General features: G+C 39.6%; 1 protein-coding gene across 2 annotated transcripts in view; it reads left to right on the top strand.

The window, feature by feature from the left end:
- GALNT2 (polypeptide N-acetylgalactosaminyltransferase 2) overlaps positions 1–18,134 on the top strand; it is a 158,868-nt gene that overhangs the window by 115,125 nt on the left and 25,609 nt on the right. For both annotated transcript variants that reach the window (XR_013345681.1, XM_077813388.1), the window contains exons 8-11: positions 1,654–1,741; positions 5,829–5,916; positions 7,081–7,184; positions 10,585–10,711. Coding sequence is in view for 1 of the 2 variants with exons in the window: in XM_077813388.1 (XP_077669514.1) it covers positions 1,654–1,741; positions 5,829–5,916; positions 7,081–7,184; positions 10,585–10,711 (407 nt within the window). In the remaining variant the exon portion in view is untranslated. The remainder of the gene's footprint in view (positions 1–1,653; positions 1,742–5,828; positions 5,917–7,080; positions 7,185–10,584; positions 10,712–18,134) is intronic.

The following is an 18,134-nucleotide window of genomic DNA, read 5'->3' as shown; positions in this document are numbered from 1 at the left end:
ATTTAGTAGGCTGTAGATTTCAGACAACCTACTCACTGAAGGTAAGATGACCTGACTCCTGTAAAATACTCAGTATTTCACAAGATTATAGGTACTTGTAATAACTTGCAGTGGCTATACTGAGATCATTAGGGAGTTAGCAATTTAAGATTAAATGAAGATAAAACAAGGTGATACCTTTCATGACTTGGCATATTTAAATTGATTAACCAGAGGAGAGAATACTTTACAGCAATCACTTTCAATATGTGCAATTATAATATTCTTGCAAAAGTTCAGTAGTGCAAAGGACAAAATGATTAATAACCAATTAGAGGTGCAAAGTGTAGGGTGTTGAACCCATTACAGAAGTTATATACCCTATTACTTTACATTAAAACTAACCTCATAAATACAATTAAAAGCATAATTAAGAGATTTAGCTTTGTGCCTTATTTAACATGAGTGCTTACTTTATTATAGATTAATCAAAATAGATCTCCTCTCCTTTATTGGAGACCTGTTTACATTTTCCATACTACTTAATCTATAGGGATTTCTTGAGTTACATGTTTTGGTCCTGCCCCTAATTGATGGCATTCTGTTCAGAAATGTTATCCATGCATGTCATCAGAGTGATGCAATCTGAATCTTACATCTGAGCCCAGAGTTCTTGTACTATTACTTTGCATGCAAGCAAATATATTTCAGGATAGGTCATCAGTTGTTTGAACAATCAGAAGTTATGTTTGAATGCGTTTCTGTTCACTTAACGGAAAGAAATGGAACATGCCAAGCTATCACATTTGGAATATCACAAAATCAGTAGTTTTAAGGTACTGAGACCTTACCAAGATCCTAATGGTTACATTCAGGGGTAACGGGAAAGCAAGTTTTGTGAATTTGATAAAACGCTTTGCATTTGAAGAACATGTTGTTTGGAGTAGCATTCAAAGCAATTTCACTACTGGTGGGTGCTATATCTGTCCAAAGGCTTTGTTGCTAGCAATTAGTGACTTTTCATGGATTTAATATTTTGACCTTCTTTTTCCTACCTAATTGAGTATTTGAATGTGGAGTCTATTGACCTCTTTAAGAACCCAGGTTTCTTACATTCTGCACTGGCATGTAACATGATCAGTGCTAATGAAAGAATCTCCTGATGCAGCAGCGTCAAAACATTTTTTATTTATTTTTAAATTGGGTTACGGTGGTAGACTAGCAAAGACCTGGTGAGTACTGCAGTATACTGGATTGCAGGAGACTTGAGATCTGAATTCTGGAGCAGCTTTGACACGCCTGTTCTTTGGGGTAGTTTTAAGCTAAGAATGGTGCAAGTGCTTCTGACTTGCCTTCTGAGGTTTGATGTGCAATGCAGTGATGTCTGCTTCAGGGTAAAGTCAAAGGGAGGGGATTAAATTTGTATAAAAGTAGCCTAGAATGAAGAGGGGGGTGAAAACCATAAGACGAGGCAGCTGCTTCTGGAGGTGATGGAGAGAACTCTCTTGCTGAGAGAGCCAATAGGAGAAACTCTTTCTGACTGTTCAAAGTGAGTCAAAAACAGGAAAAGGGGTGCTAATGGTCTCCCACTAAATGGTTCAACATCTCATCCTGCTTGAATCTTTTTCTATTGATTTCATTATTTCAATATTTACTTTTTAATATTTATTTTAGGACAAGACCAGAGTTGTGTCTCCTATAATTGATGTAATTAATATGGACAACTTCCAGTACGTGGGGGCGTCAGCTGATTTAAAAGGCGGTATGTACCTGTACTGGAATATGAGTCAACAAAAAAATTAATGCATCAAAGCGCAAAACATAATTGCTGCATTCCCAGAACTGACAGCATTAATGCACCCTTGTTCCTTTTCACACATCAGGTTGGTGTTTTCACAGTGTCTTCCTGGGCTTAGACTGGACTCAAATTGGATTCTGATTCCATTATTTGAAAACTGTTTCTTTTGAGCCATAAACAAACTCTTAAGGTTTATACTACCCTGTTCTCATGCAAAACTCTCACCAATGTTTATGGTAATTTTGCATGCACTTCAGGAGAAGCATATGGCACAGTATTTGATTCTGGTCTTAGATGATAAGGCATTTATCTCTATATAGCTTGGCAAGTCATCAGCAGTGGTGTGTTTGTTGATTTTTTTTTCCTCACTCTCTCTGCCCCTGATGCATGCATGCACATTGTTTAAAAATTAAAACTAAACTCTCAATCTCAAACAATTGGACTAAACTATTTGACATTACAGTCATTAATTGTGTGCATGGTAGGGTACAGTGGCTACCTTTAAAAAAAAAATATATATATATATATATACTGGTTAGAAAGATTCTACCATTCCATTATTCCTTAATTTTATGATGGAGAACTCTGTTAGAAATAGTAGTGTCTTTCTTTCAAAATAATAAATTAAAAGCACTCCCTGAACCTATTGTGTGAATAGTTGACTGACAATAAACACTTTATACAACACTTATAAAACTTCAAACCAGGGCTGAGCTCTTGGGTGCTGCCATTAAAATACAAGACAAAGCAAAGTGGATGAGTGACAACCCTGGAAACTGAACTCTGTTCACATGACAGTACTGTGTAAGCAGTGTCAGTGGAAACTCCTTCGTGCTGATCTCCAATGTGTTTCAACCATGGCTTAGAGGGGATCCGTTCAGGGAGGGTAGTTCAGTTTCCATACCCATTTAGTCTTTAGTGTTTACTGAGACTGCCATTGCATTTGCTAGTTACATTGGCTGTCTTAGGAATGATCCCTACTGATGAAACTAGACTGAATATGGTCAGTCTTCACTTCAGACACTATGCTTGAGTATCAAGTTCCAACCTGTGACCTGGAGATGAGAGGCTCCTTATCCCTTTATTAATACGCTGAGGCATGCAATTTCCCCACAATTATATGCTCATTATTATAAAGAAGGTAAATAACTGAATTCTAAATGTATACAAAATTAGCACTTCCTAAGCATTCTGGTGGTGGTATGTATACATGTGCCAGCTTTCTAAAATATGCAAGTCTAGTGTTTTTGTTTGCCATGCTTTTAAATCCTGGATATCTGTGCACTGCTATTTGTGCATTGGAATTCTCTGAGGTAGTATTCCCTCCTTCCAGCTGTGGACTAGCTGCCATAGTGGTTGTGCTGCTTAAACCCTTGCTCCATGGGAATGCGTGGAGGGAGGAAGAGAGGGTAATGGTGAATGTATCAAACAGTCTGCCGCTACTCCTCATGTTACTCCTATGGAGCTGTGGTTCCCCAGTCCTGCCCACTTGCCCCCTATCAGTTTAAGCATGTGGGACCCTCTGCCATCATGGATTCAAAAGGTGGGATTTGCCTACTTTTGAATTTTAGCAATAGAAATGTTGCATGTTCAAACTTTTAAAAATAGTTTAGAGGTCTGTTACATGAATATGTGGTGTCCCGCTGTTCCCTAAGGACAGACCCCAATCAGAGTCACTGGGACATGTGGCATCTCTGACCATCTCAGCAAAGGCCGAAGACTAAGCATGGAAACTGAGCTATCCTTTCATCCCTAGATGTAGTCTCTCCATGTCATGACTGAGGCATGGGAAATCTTACTTACACTGCTTTTATACATGATCTGTGGGGGGAGAACTTAATTACCCAGGACTAGCAGTCTGGTGTTTTTTCCAAGCACTAAATTTATTATTATTATTATTTTATATTTTTAAAGGGTAGGAGAAAGGGAAAAAAATTCCTTACATTCATTTCTAAATCTGACCACAGTTTCCAAATCCATGTATTTTCATCTTTTTGGTCCAAGACAGTTTTCAACCTCTTCATACTGTTAATGTTGTAAAAGTGTTGTTACCTGTTGAAAAAATATTTTCAATTACTGTAATAGAATGTTATTAAACTAGATCTAAACACTTAGTGATAGGAGTGTCCATAAATTATCTTGCACATGAAGGAAGAGGAAATACCTTTTTCACATGAGGCCTGCACTTGAGCGATACATATAAACGTGCTGTTTAAAACAACTCCTGTTATCAAGTAGGTGATCTTGGCTTATTGAGCTCAGGCTTTCCCCAGTCACTGAAGATGGTGAAGCAAAAACAATACTATCATTAAAAGTGCTTTCTACGCTTATTCTGTGTTGTTTTGTAACACTCTTCTGCGTTCCAAAAGAGACCCCTTGTTTTCAGTATAGGGTCTGTAACTCTTTGTCTCAATAGTGCTTGTGCACTGGAACAGCAGCTACAGTATAGGTCACTGTAATTCAAATAATTTTATGGAGTACAGAATAAATTTGACTTAATAGGATACAAAGTATCAGGGTACATTTTTCTTGTTGTGATGGAGATTTTGTTATCTAATGTAATACTACTTCCTTTTATATCTAAAAGTGCTTTTTAAGAGAGGAAAGCTCTAAATATAATGTGGAAATGCTTTTTTTAGTTTTTATAGAATAAACATTTTATAGGAACCTCCAAACTTGTCAAGAGGTTTGCCCTGTTGGCACGCTTGTCTGATGAAATACTTCAGAACTACTACTCATTTTCTGTGAATATAAAATTAATATAAATATCTTGTGGGGTCGAAGATGGATTCAGCTGTTTTCATTTTGCTGTCCATATCAGTCCTACCAGGCAGAAATCTATTAGCACGTGTTAAGGATCCTTAGTGCAATAGACTTGGTGGGGCAAATGTTTCCTGAGCCAGTTTTGTCCTTTTCCGATCTATCCCATTTCTCCAAAGGCAAACTGCTATACCTCCATTCAGAAAAGGAAAACCTCTGATCTCTCTTGACAAATCTGGAAATCCTCTATTAGATGACCTAATCTGTTCTAAATGCTTTTGGTAGCAGGTATAGTGTGAATAGCTGTCATGTTAGCCATTACGTAATAAGCATTGTAGCTTTCTCCTAGTATAGTGTGTAAACTTCCATGCTTCAGGGCATGAGGCTTCCTCAGAGGTGCGGGAATAGGAAGAAATTTTCACTGTTGGCCAATTATCCCATAGCTGCTGGGTTTCTCGCACCTCCTTCTGAAGCATCTGGTACGAGTCACAGTTGGAGACAGAATGCTGGACTGGATACATGACTAGTCTGATGTAGCTTTGGCAGTTTCTATGCTTGTTTTTCTAATCTTAATTCACAAAGCAAGCTGTCCAAAGAAAGAGGTTTTTCACCTTACATAAAACAATTTTAGTTAAACATAAAGCACTGCACCTGAAGGTTTTAACATGCCATATTTTCTAAGCATGCAGTTAAAGAAAGTGGCATAAGTAGGTTTCCAAACTAGGTAGGTGAACGAAATTGCAAATAACCTGTGGTGACATCCAGGAGAGTGCTGCTTGTAATAAACAGAGACGAACAAATAAACAAACATTAGCTGCTGTGGGAGTGATAGGTATAATCTGACAAATCAGATAATTGTGGTAATGACCTCTCATGTGTCCATGATGACTGAAAGTTCTTTGATGCTCTACTTAACCAGAGGTGTATGAGACTAAATCCATACCAAGGCTTTTTGTTTCTCATTTAGTGTTGCTGACTATGGATTTTAAAATACAATATAGAAGAATTTCAAGATAAATTTAGTTTACATTTGAGCCCATTTCTGTCTCATATCTAGATTCTTCTCTTCCATCCTTTCCTTTTCATTTCTGTTCTCCCCTCAAATGTTTACCTGAGTTCAGATGTTCATTTGAATCCTTATGTTAAACTATTTGTTTTGCGCTAACCATCTAATCTGAATGTCCGTTCCCAATTTTTAATAAGAAAAAGCATCAGTAAAAGCTGAACAATGAATTAAAACTTCAATTAACTTTCAATTTTTTTCCTTTCTGATTTCCCCCCCCCCTTCTAGGCTTTGATTGGAACTTGGTGTTCAAATGGGATTACATGACACCAGAGCAAAGAAGAGCGAGACAAGGAAACCCAGTTGCTCCCATAAAGTATGTTCCTGTCAACATCTTTCCCCTCACAAAACAATGTTGTAGATATTTTAAAAAGTGCAACTTCCTGAGCTACTATCTCCCAAATGTTGTCTTTGACAAATGATCCCTATGCTAACTGATAAGTGCTAGGGAGTCCTTTTATGAAAGTTTAAATGCAAGACAAAAACTTGCAGGACTATAATGTTTTTCTAGAACATTGCCTGAAGCGGAGTCATACGTTACTTTTTCCTTTCCCATCCTTCATGTATGGTTTTTGGTTTTGTGCAAGCTGGTGTTGTACCACATGGAACAGAAGCAAGAAACTGATAGTACAAGTCTGTGGATTTGAATGGAAATAATCACTGTGATTCATTGTTCAGCTTCCATTATTGATAAACGTAATAAGAAAAGTCTGATAGCATTTAATAGTTAACATCAAGAGCTTCTTCTGTTTTTCCCTTTTTCTAGAATGTGTAGAACTATTTTTTAACCAGCTTGTTGGCCTGTTAAACATCATAGGTTAACTATCAACAGTTAACTGTCAGATGTATATGACATGAACACATTATAATATATACCCTATGTACACCACTTGGCTTGACTAACATTGAAAAATGTAAATATGACTGAATGGACTACTTCATTTCCCCAGCTGCAAAAAGAGGATATTTACCCTACCTCATTGGGGTGATGAGGCTTAGTTCTTTCATTGCTTGTATAGCACTCTTGAGACCTTAGCTAGAATTTTGCACTTATAAGTGCAAAATAACTATTATTTCTAAGGATCTTAGTGTACTGTCTGCACTTATAAGATGACCCCTTCTTTCTTGAATTGAAATTAATACCTTTATTATGCTAAGACTATGTTAAAGGTTTTAAAATTCAGTTTGACTCTGAGTACATGTCCTATATAAAAGGAATGAGAGACCTGAATAAGGATCTGGAAATAGAAACAAACTTTAGGTATATAAGCCATGAAGCAGTATATTCTTTAGAAATGCTAGTGTGGTGGTATGCATGTAGTGCTATACAAGGAATAGTGACTAAATGCCTTCAAGAGAAAAATATTGCAAGACTACTTCAAGTAAGCATTCAGCCTTGAAGGTTCAAATGATAAAGCACAATAAACTGGCAGATCATTAAATATTTAACTTCTGACTTTTCTCCCTTCTGTCTCTTTAGAACACCAATGATAGCTGGCGGGTTGTTCGTGATGGACAAATTCTATTTCGAAGAGTTAGGAAAGTACGATATGATGATGGATGTGTGGGGTGGAGAAAACTTAGGTATGTACATGGCTTTCTTCTGTTTGTACAGTCAGGATTTAAATGACAGTTAAGACTAAGTGGATTATTGGCAAAAATTCAGAGACCACCAACCTTCAGATTAAAATAAAGAATTAGAACAGGGTAGGACTAGAATGTTGAATATGAGTGACTGAGAGGGAAGCATTTGTTATCTATACAGTTCAATTATTTTTGTGAAAAGGCAGGCCAATAAAATGGAAGTAAGAAATTACAGGAATACAGATTGCATTTTTGAAAAATAATTTCCGGTATAGCTCTAAAATGGCATTCTCTTCTAGCTAAATTGATTAAAATGCAGCAGTGTCTAAGTGCTACCAGTTTAAGGGACTTCTTAAGATGTTGCTGAAATTTAATCATGTAAAGCAGAACACAAAAGTTCATGGGTTTAATCCTCTTATGTATACTTTAAGAAATCAATTAAAATGTAGCTGTCTGAAGACTGATCTAATATAATTTTTTATCATCTGTCCTAGTAGACCACTTGGACCTAAGTTTAAGATAGTTCTATTATTTTGGGAAAAAACTGGCCTTTGGCCATGTTCTAATGCTTGTTCTTGGGCTAAGGGTGATATTTGAGCTGAATAATTCTGTTTTGGTTGTTTGGGTTACAGTAACATGAAGTTTTCTGCTTCTGCTAAGAGAGGCGTATTCAAAAACATTTTTCACTGTGACAGCTTTTTAGAACTTCCAATTTGCTTCTGTCTTTACTGAAGGACTATATTAAGGGGTTTCAGAGTAGCAGCCGTGTTAGTCTGTATCCACAAAAAGAAAAGGAGTACTTGTGGCACCTTAAAGACTAACAAATTTATTAGAGCATGAGCTTTCGTGAGCTACAGTTCACTTCATCGGATGCATACAGTGGAAAATATAGGGGGGGGATTTTCTATACAGAGAGAACATGAAACAATGGGTGTTACCATACACACTGTAACAAGAGTGATCAGGAAAGGTGAGCTATTACCAACAGGAGAGTGGGGGCGGGAGGGAACCTTTTGTAGTGATAATCAAGGTGGGCCATTTCCAGCAGTTGACCAGAACAGTAGGGGGGGGAATAAACAAGGGGAAATAGTTTTACTTTGATTTACTATATTAAAATATATAAAATAAAATATAGTTTTACTATATTAAGTATCTTAGACATTTTTTAAAGTACTTTAATTTAGAAACCACTTACAGTTCAAATTTGTGTACTGCATATGCACAGTACACTACTTTCAAACTTTTAGTGTGTCATATATCCATCCATCCATCCATTCAGGGTTTTTACATACGCACTTATTTAAAGCCTTGGCGTGCATGTATATGAATCTGTTGCCAGAAGTACACTACAGTAATACAAATAATTTAGTACATTCAAGGATTGGAAGGATTGTCTGGTCTCACCTCCTATATAACACAGGCCATGGAACTTCACTAAAATAACTCCTGGCTGAACTATAATACACATGAGTATTCAAACACTTGATTCATGTGTTTGGCTCTCATGTTGATTGTGCATTACTAAATCATGCTTATTTGAATGTTGCAATTATGGTCACTTTTTTAAAAATTACCAGGAAATTCATTGTAAAACTAATACTGCATGTTGCAGTTGACTTTACTTTATCTGAAAGCATTTTTAAACCAGTGCATACAGTATTATCCTTGAGCCAGTCAGTATATTTTAGTGCCCTTCTTTCTTTACCTGCTGATGGAAGGTTCCATCAGCTCACTCAGTCCCTTTTTCCTTCTGTGGGAACACAGCCCTGAGATCCCTGTCCAAGCACTTTCTCTCCTGCTGTCCCACACGTTCTCTATATGGTTTCCTTTCACTCTTTTGGCCCGAATCCAGAAGAGCACTTAAGTACATGTTTAATTTTAAGCATGAGTAGTCCTACTAACTTCATGTGCTTAAAGTTAAGCAGGTGCTTAAATGCTTTGCAGGATCAAGAGCTTGAGGTGGGGCGGGGAGGGCAGGCTGGAAGCTGTAATTTCTCAAGGTGAAGAGTTTCTAAGGGTATGTCTACACTATGAAATTAGGTCGACATTAAAGAAGTCAATTTTTAGAAATCGATTTTATGCAGTCAATTGCATATGTCCACACTAAGCGCATTAAGTTGGCGGAGTGCATGGAACTTGGGGAGGAGGGTGGGCGGTTACACAGGGGCTGCAGCAGCAGTCTGTGCTCCTGCTGCCTTTCCTCCACCAGACGCCAGAACATATCCATTTGATCCCCCACTAGCCTCAGCATTGCATCCTGCCTCCTCTCATCACGCTGCCGCCACCTCTCCTCTTGCTCCTGCAACCTCTCATCTTGCTCATCCCTCCTGTCCTCGCGTTCATTTTCTGCTTTCCTGAACTCTGCCATTGTTTTCCTCCACACATTCTGCTGAGCTCTTTCAGTGTGGGAGGACTGCATGAGCTCAGAACATTTCATCATGAGTGCGTTTTTTTTCTGCCTTCTCATCTGCTCTAGCCCCTGGGACAGAGATGATAGGGGGAGCGTTGAAACATTTGCAGCTGCGAGAGGGGAAAAAAAGGGAGAGTAGTATTTAAAAAGACACATTTTAAAGAACAATGGGTCGACTCTTTCATGATGAACCAAGCTGTTAACATTACATAGTCGCATTTTGCCTTTTATATTGAGGTCCTGCCGGTTTGGTGTGAGAGATCACGCATGTAGGGCCGGGCAACAGAATTTGGCTTGCAGGCAGGTATTTCAAAATTTATTGTAAAAATAAAATCAACTTCAATATTGAATACAAACGCTATCTTGTTGGACTGAATTCGTGATTATTTCAATCCTTTTTTTAAAAAGCTACCTTTTTGTGCAAACTGTGCCAGTTCTAATTCCATGATCTGACATTCAGAACAAATCCTCCTAAACCCCGTATGACTTCTAATATTGACATCTGTTGTGTGCTTACCCTTCACCCAGCTCTCTGCTGAAACTATGCAAACTAGCTTCAAACTTTTATCAATAAGTAGAACTCTACATAGCTCACACTTGAATTTAGTTGTTTTGTTTCGCATCGGTCCACTATAGATTTTAATCTCTGGGCCGAAAGCTGTGTAAACTCTCTAGTAAAACTCACCAGTGGAACTTTATAAATACTGGCAGGCAAAGGGATATAAATCCATAGCTGCTTCTCCAGAGTTTAGAGAACACTGAAGTGAGACTGTCAGACATGCTGAGCGCAGTTTGTTAGCTTTTTCAGAGAGTCCTCTTTACTTTTCTTCCAGGCAAGTACTATAAAAGCTCATTATGTTCTCTGCAAGCTAAATATTTTCCTTTAATCCTACGTGACATAGTGCATATATTGAAAAAATGTGTGAAGAGTCAGAATTTACAAATTACTTTAGGTTTATATGGATACTTATCATGCATTCCTAATTGCAGAGATTTCATTCAGAGTGTGGCAATGTGGAGGGAGCCTTGAAATTATCCCATGCAGCAGAGTGGGTCATGTATTCCGCAAGCAACATCCTTACACCTTCCCTGGTGGGAGTGGTACTGTGTTTGCAAGGTAACTATTTGCAAGTTCTTGGCTAAACTGTGGAACTGTGGATTTTGGGTTTTTTCCAGTTAGCCAGCAGGTGGCAGTAACTTCATTAAACTTCCAGGGCCTTTTACTAAAAATATGTACAATAGGATCTGAAGTGAAAATCTTATGAAGAAATTTTTTAATTAAAAGGAGATTACCTTTCAGCCCTAGTGATAACTCAGATGCTGAAATTAGGGCAAAAATAAAAATTGGAAGATTAAGCTGATAGTGGTGAAACGTTTTAATAAAGAGGTGAGGAATTGCCTGCTATCAGCCGGAAGAATTCTGGGCCAAATGGGGAAAGGGAAGCAATGGAAAATATTTTAACAATGGAAACTTATCAACTTTGAAAACTTTGTGTGTATATCTTCTTAAAAGGTCTTGAGGGAAATAAAGGCTTTATCTTCAGTATTCAGTCTGTTTTTAAAAGATGAAGAAAATTAAATTGTTCATTTTTCTACGTCAGACACTCAGAATCCACCAACGGTGTGATCTTTTTGTATATTTGTGTGTTACATTTTGGTTTGGGGTTGCTAGTTCAATACTAAACAAATCTGTGGTGTCATGTTAATAATCACATAGGCCCAGATTCTGGTACTTGCAATGAGTAGTACCTATTAGAATCTGACCTGTCAAAAATATCCACTCCTCTTTCTTTCTGTGTTTGTTATATGAAGCTTTCCTTCCTTATACTGTAACTTTAACCCTCCTCCCCCACCACCACCTTTTTGGGGAGGCAGCATGGTTCAGAAGTTAAGAAATCCCATCTCTGCTATTGATTCACTGTGTGAACTTGAATCACTAACTTTTTCTCAGTTCTGTAGAATGAGGAAAATGATTTTTATCAACTTTTGTAAAGAGCTTTGAGACCTATGCATCAAGGTACAGTATAAGTACATTGTAGTAGTCTTACATTCACGTGTTCTTTTCCCAGAGAATCAGAGATGCAGCGTGAGGCCTGGTCTACACTTAAAGTTTAGATCAACATAAGTATGTCATTAAGGGATGTGAAAATGAGCACCATAGCTATGCCAGCCTAACCCAGTGTAGATGCTACTAAGTTGATGGACGAATGCTACCACCACTTGGCAAGGCATATGGAAAAACCCCTTCTATCACTGTAAGAAGAGTCTATATTACGTCACCACAGCACTGTAGCTGAGCCACTGTAGTATCCATAGCATAGACAAACCCTTATTCTAGGCACAAAGTATGTCGAGCATTTGCGTTTGGGAATTCCTCCAAGTTCTCCCAAGTTGATGAAGCATCAATAATTTATAGGATTTACAAAATGCTAAATGCAAACAGAATAAAATGATGTGTTTTGTACTGTAGGGATTCTGGAGCCCAAGCAAATCATATTTAATACGAGTCATCTAGAGCAGTGGTTTTAAAACTTTTTTTTTTTTCTGGTGACCCAATAGAAGAAAATTGTTGATGCCCGCGATTCAATGGAGCTGGGGATGAGGGGTTTGGGATGTGGGAGGGGGCTCTGCATTGGGGGGGGGTTGGGCGGCTCAGGGGGGGGGCAGGGGATTGGGGCGTGGGTTTACCTCCAGCTGCTCCTGGTCAGCAGCACAGTCAGGGTGCAGAGGCAGGCTTCCTGCCTGTCCTGGCACCGCGGACTGCGCTGTGCCCCACAAGCAGCCAGCAGGTCTGGCTCCTAAGTGGAGGCGCACAAGCGACTCCAAGTGGCTCTCGCCCACAGGCCCACCCCCCCCCCCACCCCCGAGTGCGGAGCCAGTGCTTGGGGTGGGGGCAGCACTCGGAGCCCTTTGGCCCCCCTGCCTACGAGCCGGACCTGTTGCCAGGATGCAGTGCGGTTTCAGAACAGGAAGGGGCTACTAGTTTTCACTGGCTGGCTGCCAGGGTCTCTGTGCTGAGTAAGGCAACCCAGTGCCTTGCATTCCACGATCCAGTGCTGGTCGGAACCTGAACTTTGAAAACCACTGATCTAGGGAGCCCAGACATACGTTCTTCACACCTGGAAGCTTTTGAGCCAATCCCTTAGGCAGTGTTTCACATTAGATAAAATACTCTCTTTGGAAGTGCAAATTGATTCTACTTTTTACGCAGCACTAATGAATTGGCTGATTTGGTGAAATAAAATTACTGGTCTTGTTTCTCTGAATAGTTTTAGCAGGGATTTTTCTTTAAATATCTGCTTTCCCCTTTCTGTTGAGATCTGAATGTTATGCTGCTGTGGAAAATTATTAATGGCACATGTGAAGAAACAAAAGATTGATAATGAAATACCCTGTCTTGATTACATTATATTAATATTACACCAGGGAATAAGATGATCTACTGATTCCACTATATGGGTTGGGTTTATGACGTAACTGCATATCAATTTCACAGTAGCTTTCAGGGTCATGTTAATGAAAGACTATGTAATTTGCACACTGCTCTGCAATTTTCAGTTTTGGGCTAATGCCAAGACGCTTTTCCTCACGAAAGACTTAATAGGTACTTAATAGAGATGGGCGAAATTTTTCAGACAAATAGCTTACTAGCCAAGAAAGCATGTTTGGGTTAACCAAACTATTTGCGAATTTGTATCAGATTCACAGAACTGTTTCAACCAAACTGGAAAAATCAAAATGTTTTGGTAATGTCAAAGTTCAACTTTTTGGTTCTGACCAAAAATTCTATTTTAAATTTCAGGCATTTTGACAAAGCAAAGGAAAGGCAGACACCAGATTCAGAAAATGACAAGAGGTGGAGGTTCATCCCTTATAAGTTTTAGCCCAGTGGTTAGGGCATTCACCTGGAATGTGAGAGACAAAGAATTTGAAATTGTGTCTCCCACACTGAGGGAGAGTGCTCTACAGTCCAGGTTGCAGTGTCATTCTCACACTTTCCCTGTACAAATTGTCACTATGAATGACAATGGATAGTCATTGGGCCAGAGAGAAAGCTTTTAAGGGAGGCACCATCACCACCTTCTCCAACAATTTTGACAAGTTTCAGAGTAGCAGCCGTGTTAGTCTGTATTTGCATAAAGAAAAGGAGTACTTGTGGCACCTTAGAGACTAACCAATTTATTTGAGCATGAGCTTTCGTGAGCTACAGTGAGTGATCAGGTAAGGTGAGCTATTACCAGCAGGAGAGCTGGGTGGGGGGTTGGGGGCGACCTTTTGTAGTGATAATCAAGGTGGGCCATTTCCAGCAGTTGGCAAGAATATCTGAGGAACAGTGGGGAGTGGTGTGCCCTGAATACATCATAGGGCCTAATCACATCAGCCACAATATCAGAGGCTCGTTCACCTGCAGATCTACAAATGTGATATATGCCATCATGTACCAGCAGTGCCCCTCTGCCATGTACATTGGCCAAACTGGACAGTCTCTACGTAAAGGAATAAATGGACGCAAATCAGACGTCAAGGATTATAACATTCAAAAACCAGTTGGAGAACACTTCAATCTCTCTGGTCACTCGATTACAGACCTAAAAGTGGCAATACTTCAACAAAAAAACTTCAAAAACAGACTCCAAGGAGAGACTGCTGAATTGGAATTAATTTGCAAACTGGATACAATGAACTTAGGCTTGAATAGAGACAGGGAGTGCATGGGTCATTACACAAAGTAAAACTATTTCCCCATGTTTATCCTGCCCCTCCCCCCCCACTGTTCCTCAGACGTTCTTGTCAACTGCTGGAAATGGCCCACCTTGATTATCACTACAAAAGGTTCCCCCCACCCCGCCCGCTCTTCTGTTGGTAATAGCTCACCTTACCTGATCACTCTTGTTACAGTGTGTATGGTAACACCCACTGTTTCATGTTCTCTGTGTATATAAATCTCCCCACTGTATTTTCCACTGAATGCATCCGATGGGGGGAGGGATAGCTCAGTGGTTTGAGCATTGGCCTGCTAAACCCAGGGTTGTGAGTTCAATCCTTGAGGGGGCCATTTAGGGATCTGTGGCAAAAATTGGGGATTGGTCCTGCTTTGAGCAGGGGCTTGGACTAGATGACCTCCTGAGGTCCCTTCCGAACTTGATATTCTATGAAGTGAGCTGTAGCTCATGAAAGCTTATGCTCAAATAAATTTGTTAGTCTCTAAGGTGCCACAAGTACTCCTTTCCTTCCAGCAATTTTGTGAATATAGTCCTCCTTTCCTTTGCTTTTTTCAAAATGCCTGAACACTGAAATGAAAGTATTTGCGTAGTAATTAAATGTTTTGTCATTACTGAAATATTTTGTTTTAACTCAGGTTTTTTTACCTTTCTATTTGCTGAAAAAGTCGTCATTTTTTTCAGTTAGTGAACCGAAAAAATCTATTATTCACCGAGCTCTTATACTAAAAGAAATATAGCCCAGATCTGAGCAAGAGGAAAGGGTGTGTCTATATACAATATAGCTGTGTGTGGTAAATCAAATTATTGTATGTCTGGAGCACTATCTACAACTGCATTTGGGTTGGAAAGGTTCTGGCCTGTGATGTCAGTTATGCAATCAAATTGCAAGGGTGCACAGGTAGGACCTCCTCATTCAGACAGACATCCTTACACTCATTAGGTGTAATGGGTGAATGGGGAAAATACTGGAAGGGAAAATCTTTTTAGAACAACATGTCCCTATCTTTGTTCTTCAAAATGATTTTAAGAAACCAATACCAGCTTGAACTGTAAAGACAGTGGAAGTCTGTATTCGCAAAAAGAAAAGGAGTACTTGTGGCACCTTAGAGACTAACATTTATTTGAGCATAAGCTTTCGTGAGTTCCACTGAATGCATCCGATGAAGTGAGCTGTAGCTCACGAAAGCTTATGCTCAAATAAATTTGTTAGTCTCTAAGGTGCCACAAGTACTCCTTTTCTTTTTGCGAATAGAGACTAACACGGCTGCTACTCTGAAATCTGTAACCAATGTCTCTCCTGCTCTGCCTTTCCACATGGCTGATTTTCCTCCTCCTCCCCCTTTGGCTGCCCAGCTGCATCAAGGACTGAAAGGCCGTGAAAACCCTTTCAAGTCACTGTAATTGCTTTTGGGGGGGGTGGGTGGATAAGGTTAATTATTACAATTTTGTTTATACTTGAATTGCTGTTGACTAAATTAGGAAGTATCCCTGACAAAAGCCAGAAGCAGAGGGGGAGCTGAAAAATAACTCCTCGGTTTTGGCTGAAAGGGAGTTTATTTAGAAAATTAGCAGTTTCCACAAGGAAATTATCGTCAATCAAAACGCAGAGATTGTTTGAGCTTCCTCTTTGCTTGTGGTTTTTGCACTCAGGAGTTTTTGACCAGCTTGTGGTCATTTCATTTCCCCTGCAGAATCAGAAGGATACAAATTATAGATGTCTTTAACTCCCAAAGCAATATGTGTTTCCAAAGATAACATAAGAACAGCCATACTGGGTCAGACCAAAGGTCCATCTAGCCCAGTATCCTGTCTTCCAGCAGTGGCCAATGCCAGGTGCTGCAGAGGGAATGAACAGAACAGTCAATCATTGAGTGATCCATCCCCCGTTGTCCACTCCTAGCTTCTTGCAAACCAGAGGCTAGGGACAGCCATAACATGGGGTTCGCAAAAAGAAAAGGAGTACTTGTGGCACCTTAGAGACTAACTAATTTATTTGAGCACAAGCTTTCGTGAGCTACAGCTCACTTCATCGGATGCTCAAATAAATTGGTTAGTCTCTAAGGTGCCACAAGTACTCCTTTTTCTTTTTGCAAATACAGACTAACACGGCTGTTACTCTGAAACATGGGGTTGAATCCCTGAACATCTTGGCTAATAGCCATTGATGGACCTATCCTCCCTGAGCTGATGAAGATGGGTAATGTCCCATAAATCACTAGAGATTTTTATTGCCAAATGTACAAAATAGGCTTCAGAGCATGGAAGGGGCTAATGAAATAAAACTTTAATTCCCCAAACGATCACTTCTAATTTTGTAAAAGGTAATAAGGCTCCCTCTGGGAGCAGGGGGTGTGTGTGAAGAGAAAGTTTTGACAGGAGGAAGAGCTGAAAAACTACATTTTAGAGAGTTTAAAAAGTTTGTACTGGGAATATTGTCCATATCCTTCCTGTCCAATCGTACATACCTCAGGAGGTCAGAGAGATGTCTAAAAATGACCTAAAGTACATAACTACTTAAAATTGAAGGTTTCAGAGTAGCAGCCATGTTAGTCTGTATTCGCAAAAAGAAAAAAGGAGGACTAGTGGCAGCTTAGAGACTAACCAATTTATTTGAGCATAAGCTTTCGTGAGCTACAGCTCACTTCATCGGATGCATCCGATGAACTGAGCTGTAGCTCATGAAAGCTTATGCTCAGATAAATTGGTTAGTCTCTAAGGTGCCACTAGTACTCCTTTTCTTTTTTTAAAATTGAAGGTGTCTCACAATCTCCCAAGTCTAGAAGCAAATGCTGGGTTCCACTGAGAAGATGAGAATCTCCCCCTCTGTCATAAATATAAAGGGAAGGGTAAACCCCTTTGAAATCCCTCCTGGCCAGGGGAAAGCTCCTCTCACCTGTAAAGGGTTAAGAAGCTAAAGGTAACCTCGCTGGCACCCGACCAAAATGACCAATGAGGAGACAAGATACTTTCAAAAGCTGGGAGGAGGGAGAGAAACAAAGGGCCTGTGTGTCTGTCTATATTCTGTCTTTGCCGGGGATAGACCAGGAATGGAGTCTTAAAACTTTTCGTAAGTAATCTAGCTAGGTACGTGTTAGATTATGATTTCTTTAAATGGCTGAGAAAAGAACTGTGCTGAATAGAATAACTATTTCTGTCTGTGTATCTTTTTTGTAACTTAAGGTTTTGCCTAGAGGGGTTCTCTATGTTTTGAATCTAATTACCCTGTAAGATATCTACCATCCTGATTTTACAGGGGGGATTTCTTTATTTCTATTGACTTCTATTTTTATTAAAAGTCTTCTTGTAAGAAAACTGAATGAATGCTTTTTCATTGTTCTCAGATCCAAGGGTTTGGGTCTGTGGTCACCTATGCAAATTGGTGAGGCTTTTTATCCAACATTTCCCAGGAAAGGAGGGGTGCAAGTGTTGGGAGGATTGTTCATTGTCCTTAAGATCCAGGGGTCTGGGTCTGTAGTCACCTAGGCAAATTGGTGAGGCTTTTTACCAAACCTTGTCCAGGAAGTGGGGTGCAAGGCTTTGGGAAGTATTTTGTGGGGAAAGACGCGTCCAAACAGCTCTTCCCCAGTAACCAGTATTAGTTTGGTGGTGGTAGCGGCCAATCCAAGGACAACAGGTGGAATATTTTGTACCTTGGGGAAGTTTTGACCTAAGCTGGTAAAGATAAGCTTAGGAGGTTTTTCATGCAGGTCCCCACATCTGTACCCTAGAGTTCAGCGTGGGGGAGGAACCTTGACACCCTCAATAGCATAAAGCTCCTATTTCTAGCCTTACAGAATCTGATGACAACATACTATC

This window comes from Eretmochelys imbricata, chromosome 3 (genome assembly GCF_965152235.1).
Source record: "Eretmochelys imbricata isolate rEreImb1 chromosome 3, rEreImb1.hap1, whole genome shotgun sequence".
NCBI lineage: Eukaryota > Metazoa > Chordata > Testudines > Cheloniidae > Eretmochelys > Eretmochelys imbricata.
Note: the sequence above shows the minus strand (reverse complement) of the source record. Positions and strands in the feature narration are given on the sequence as shown.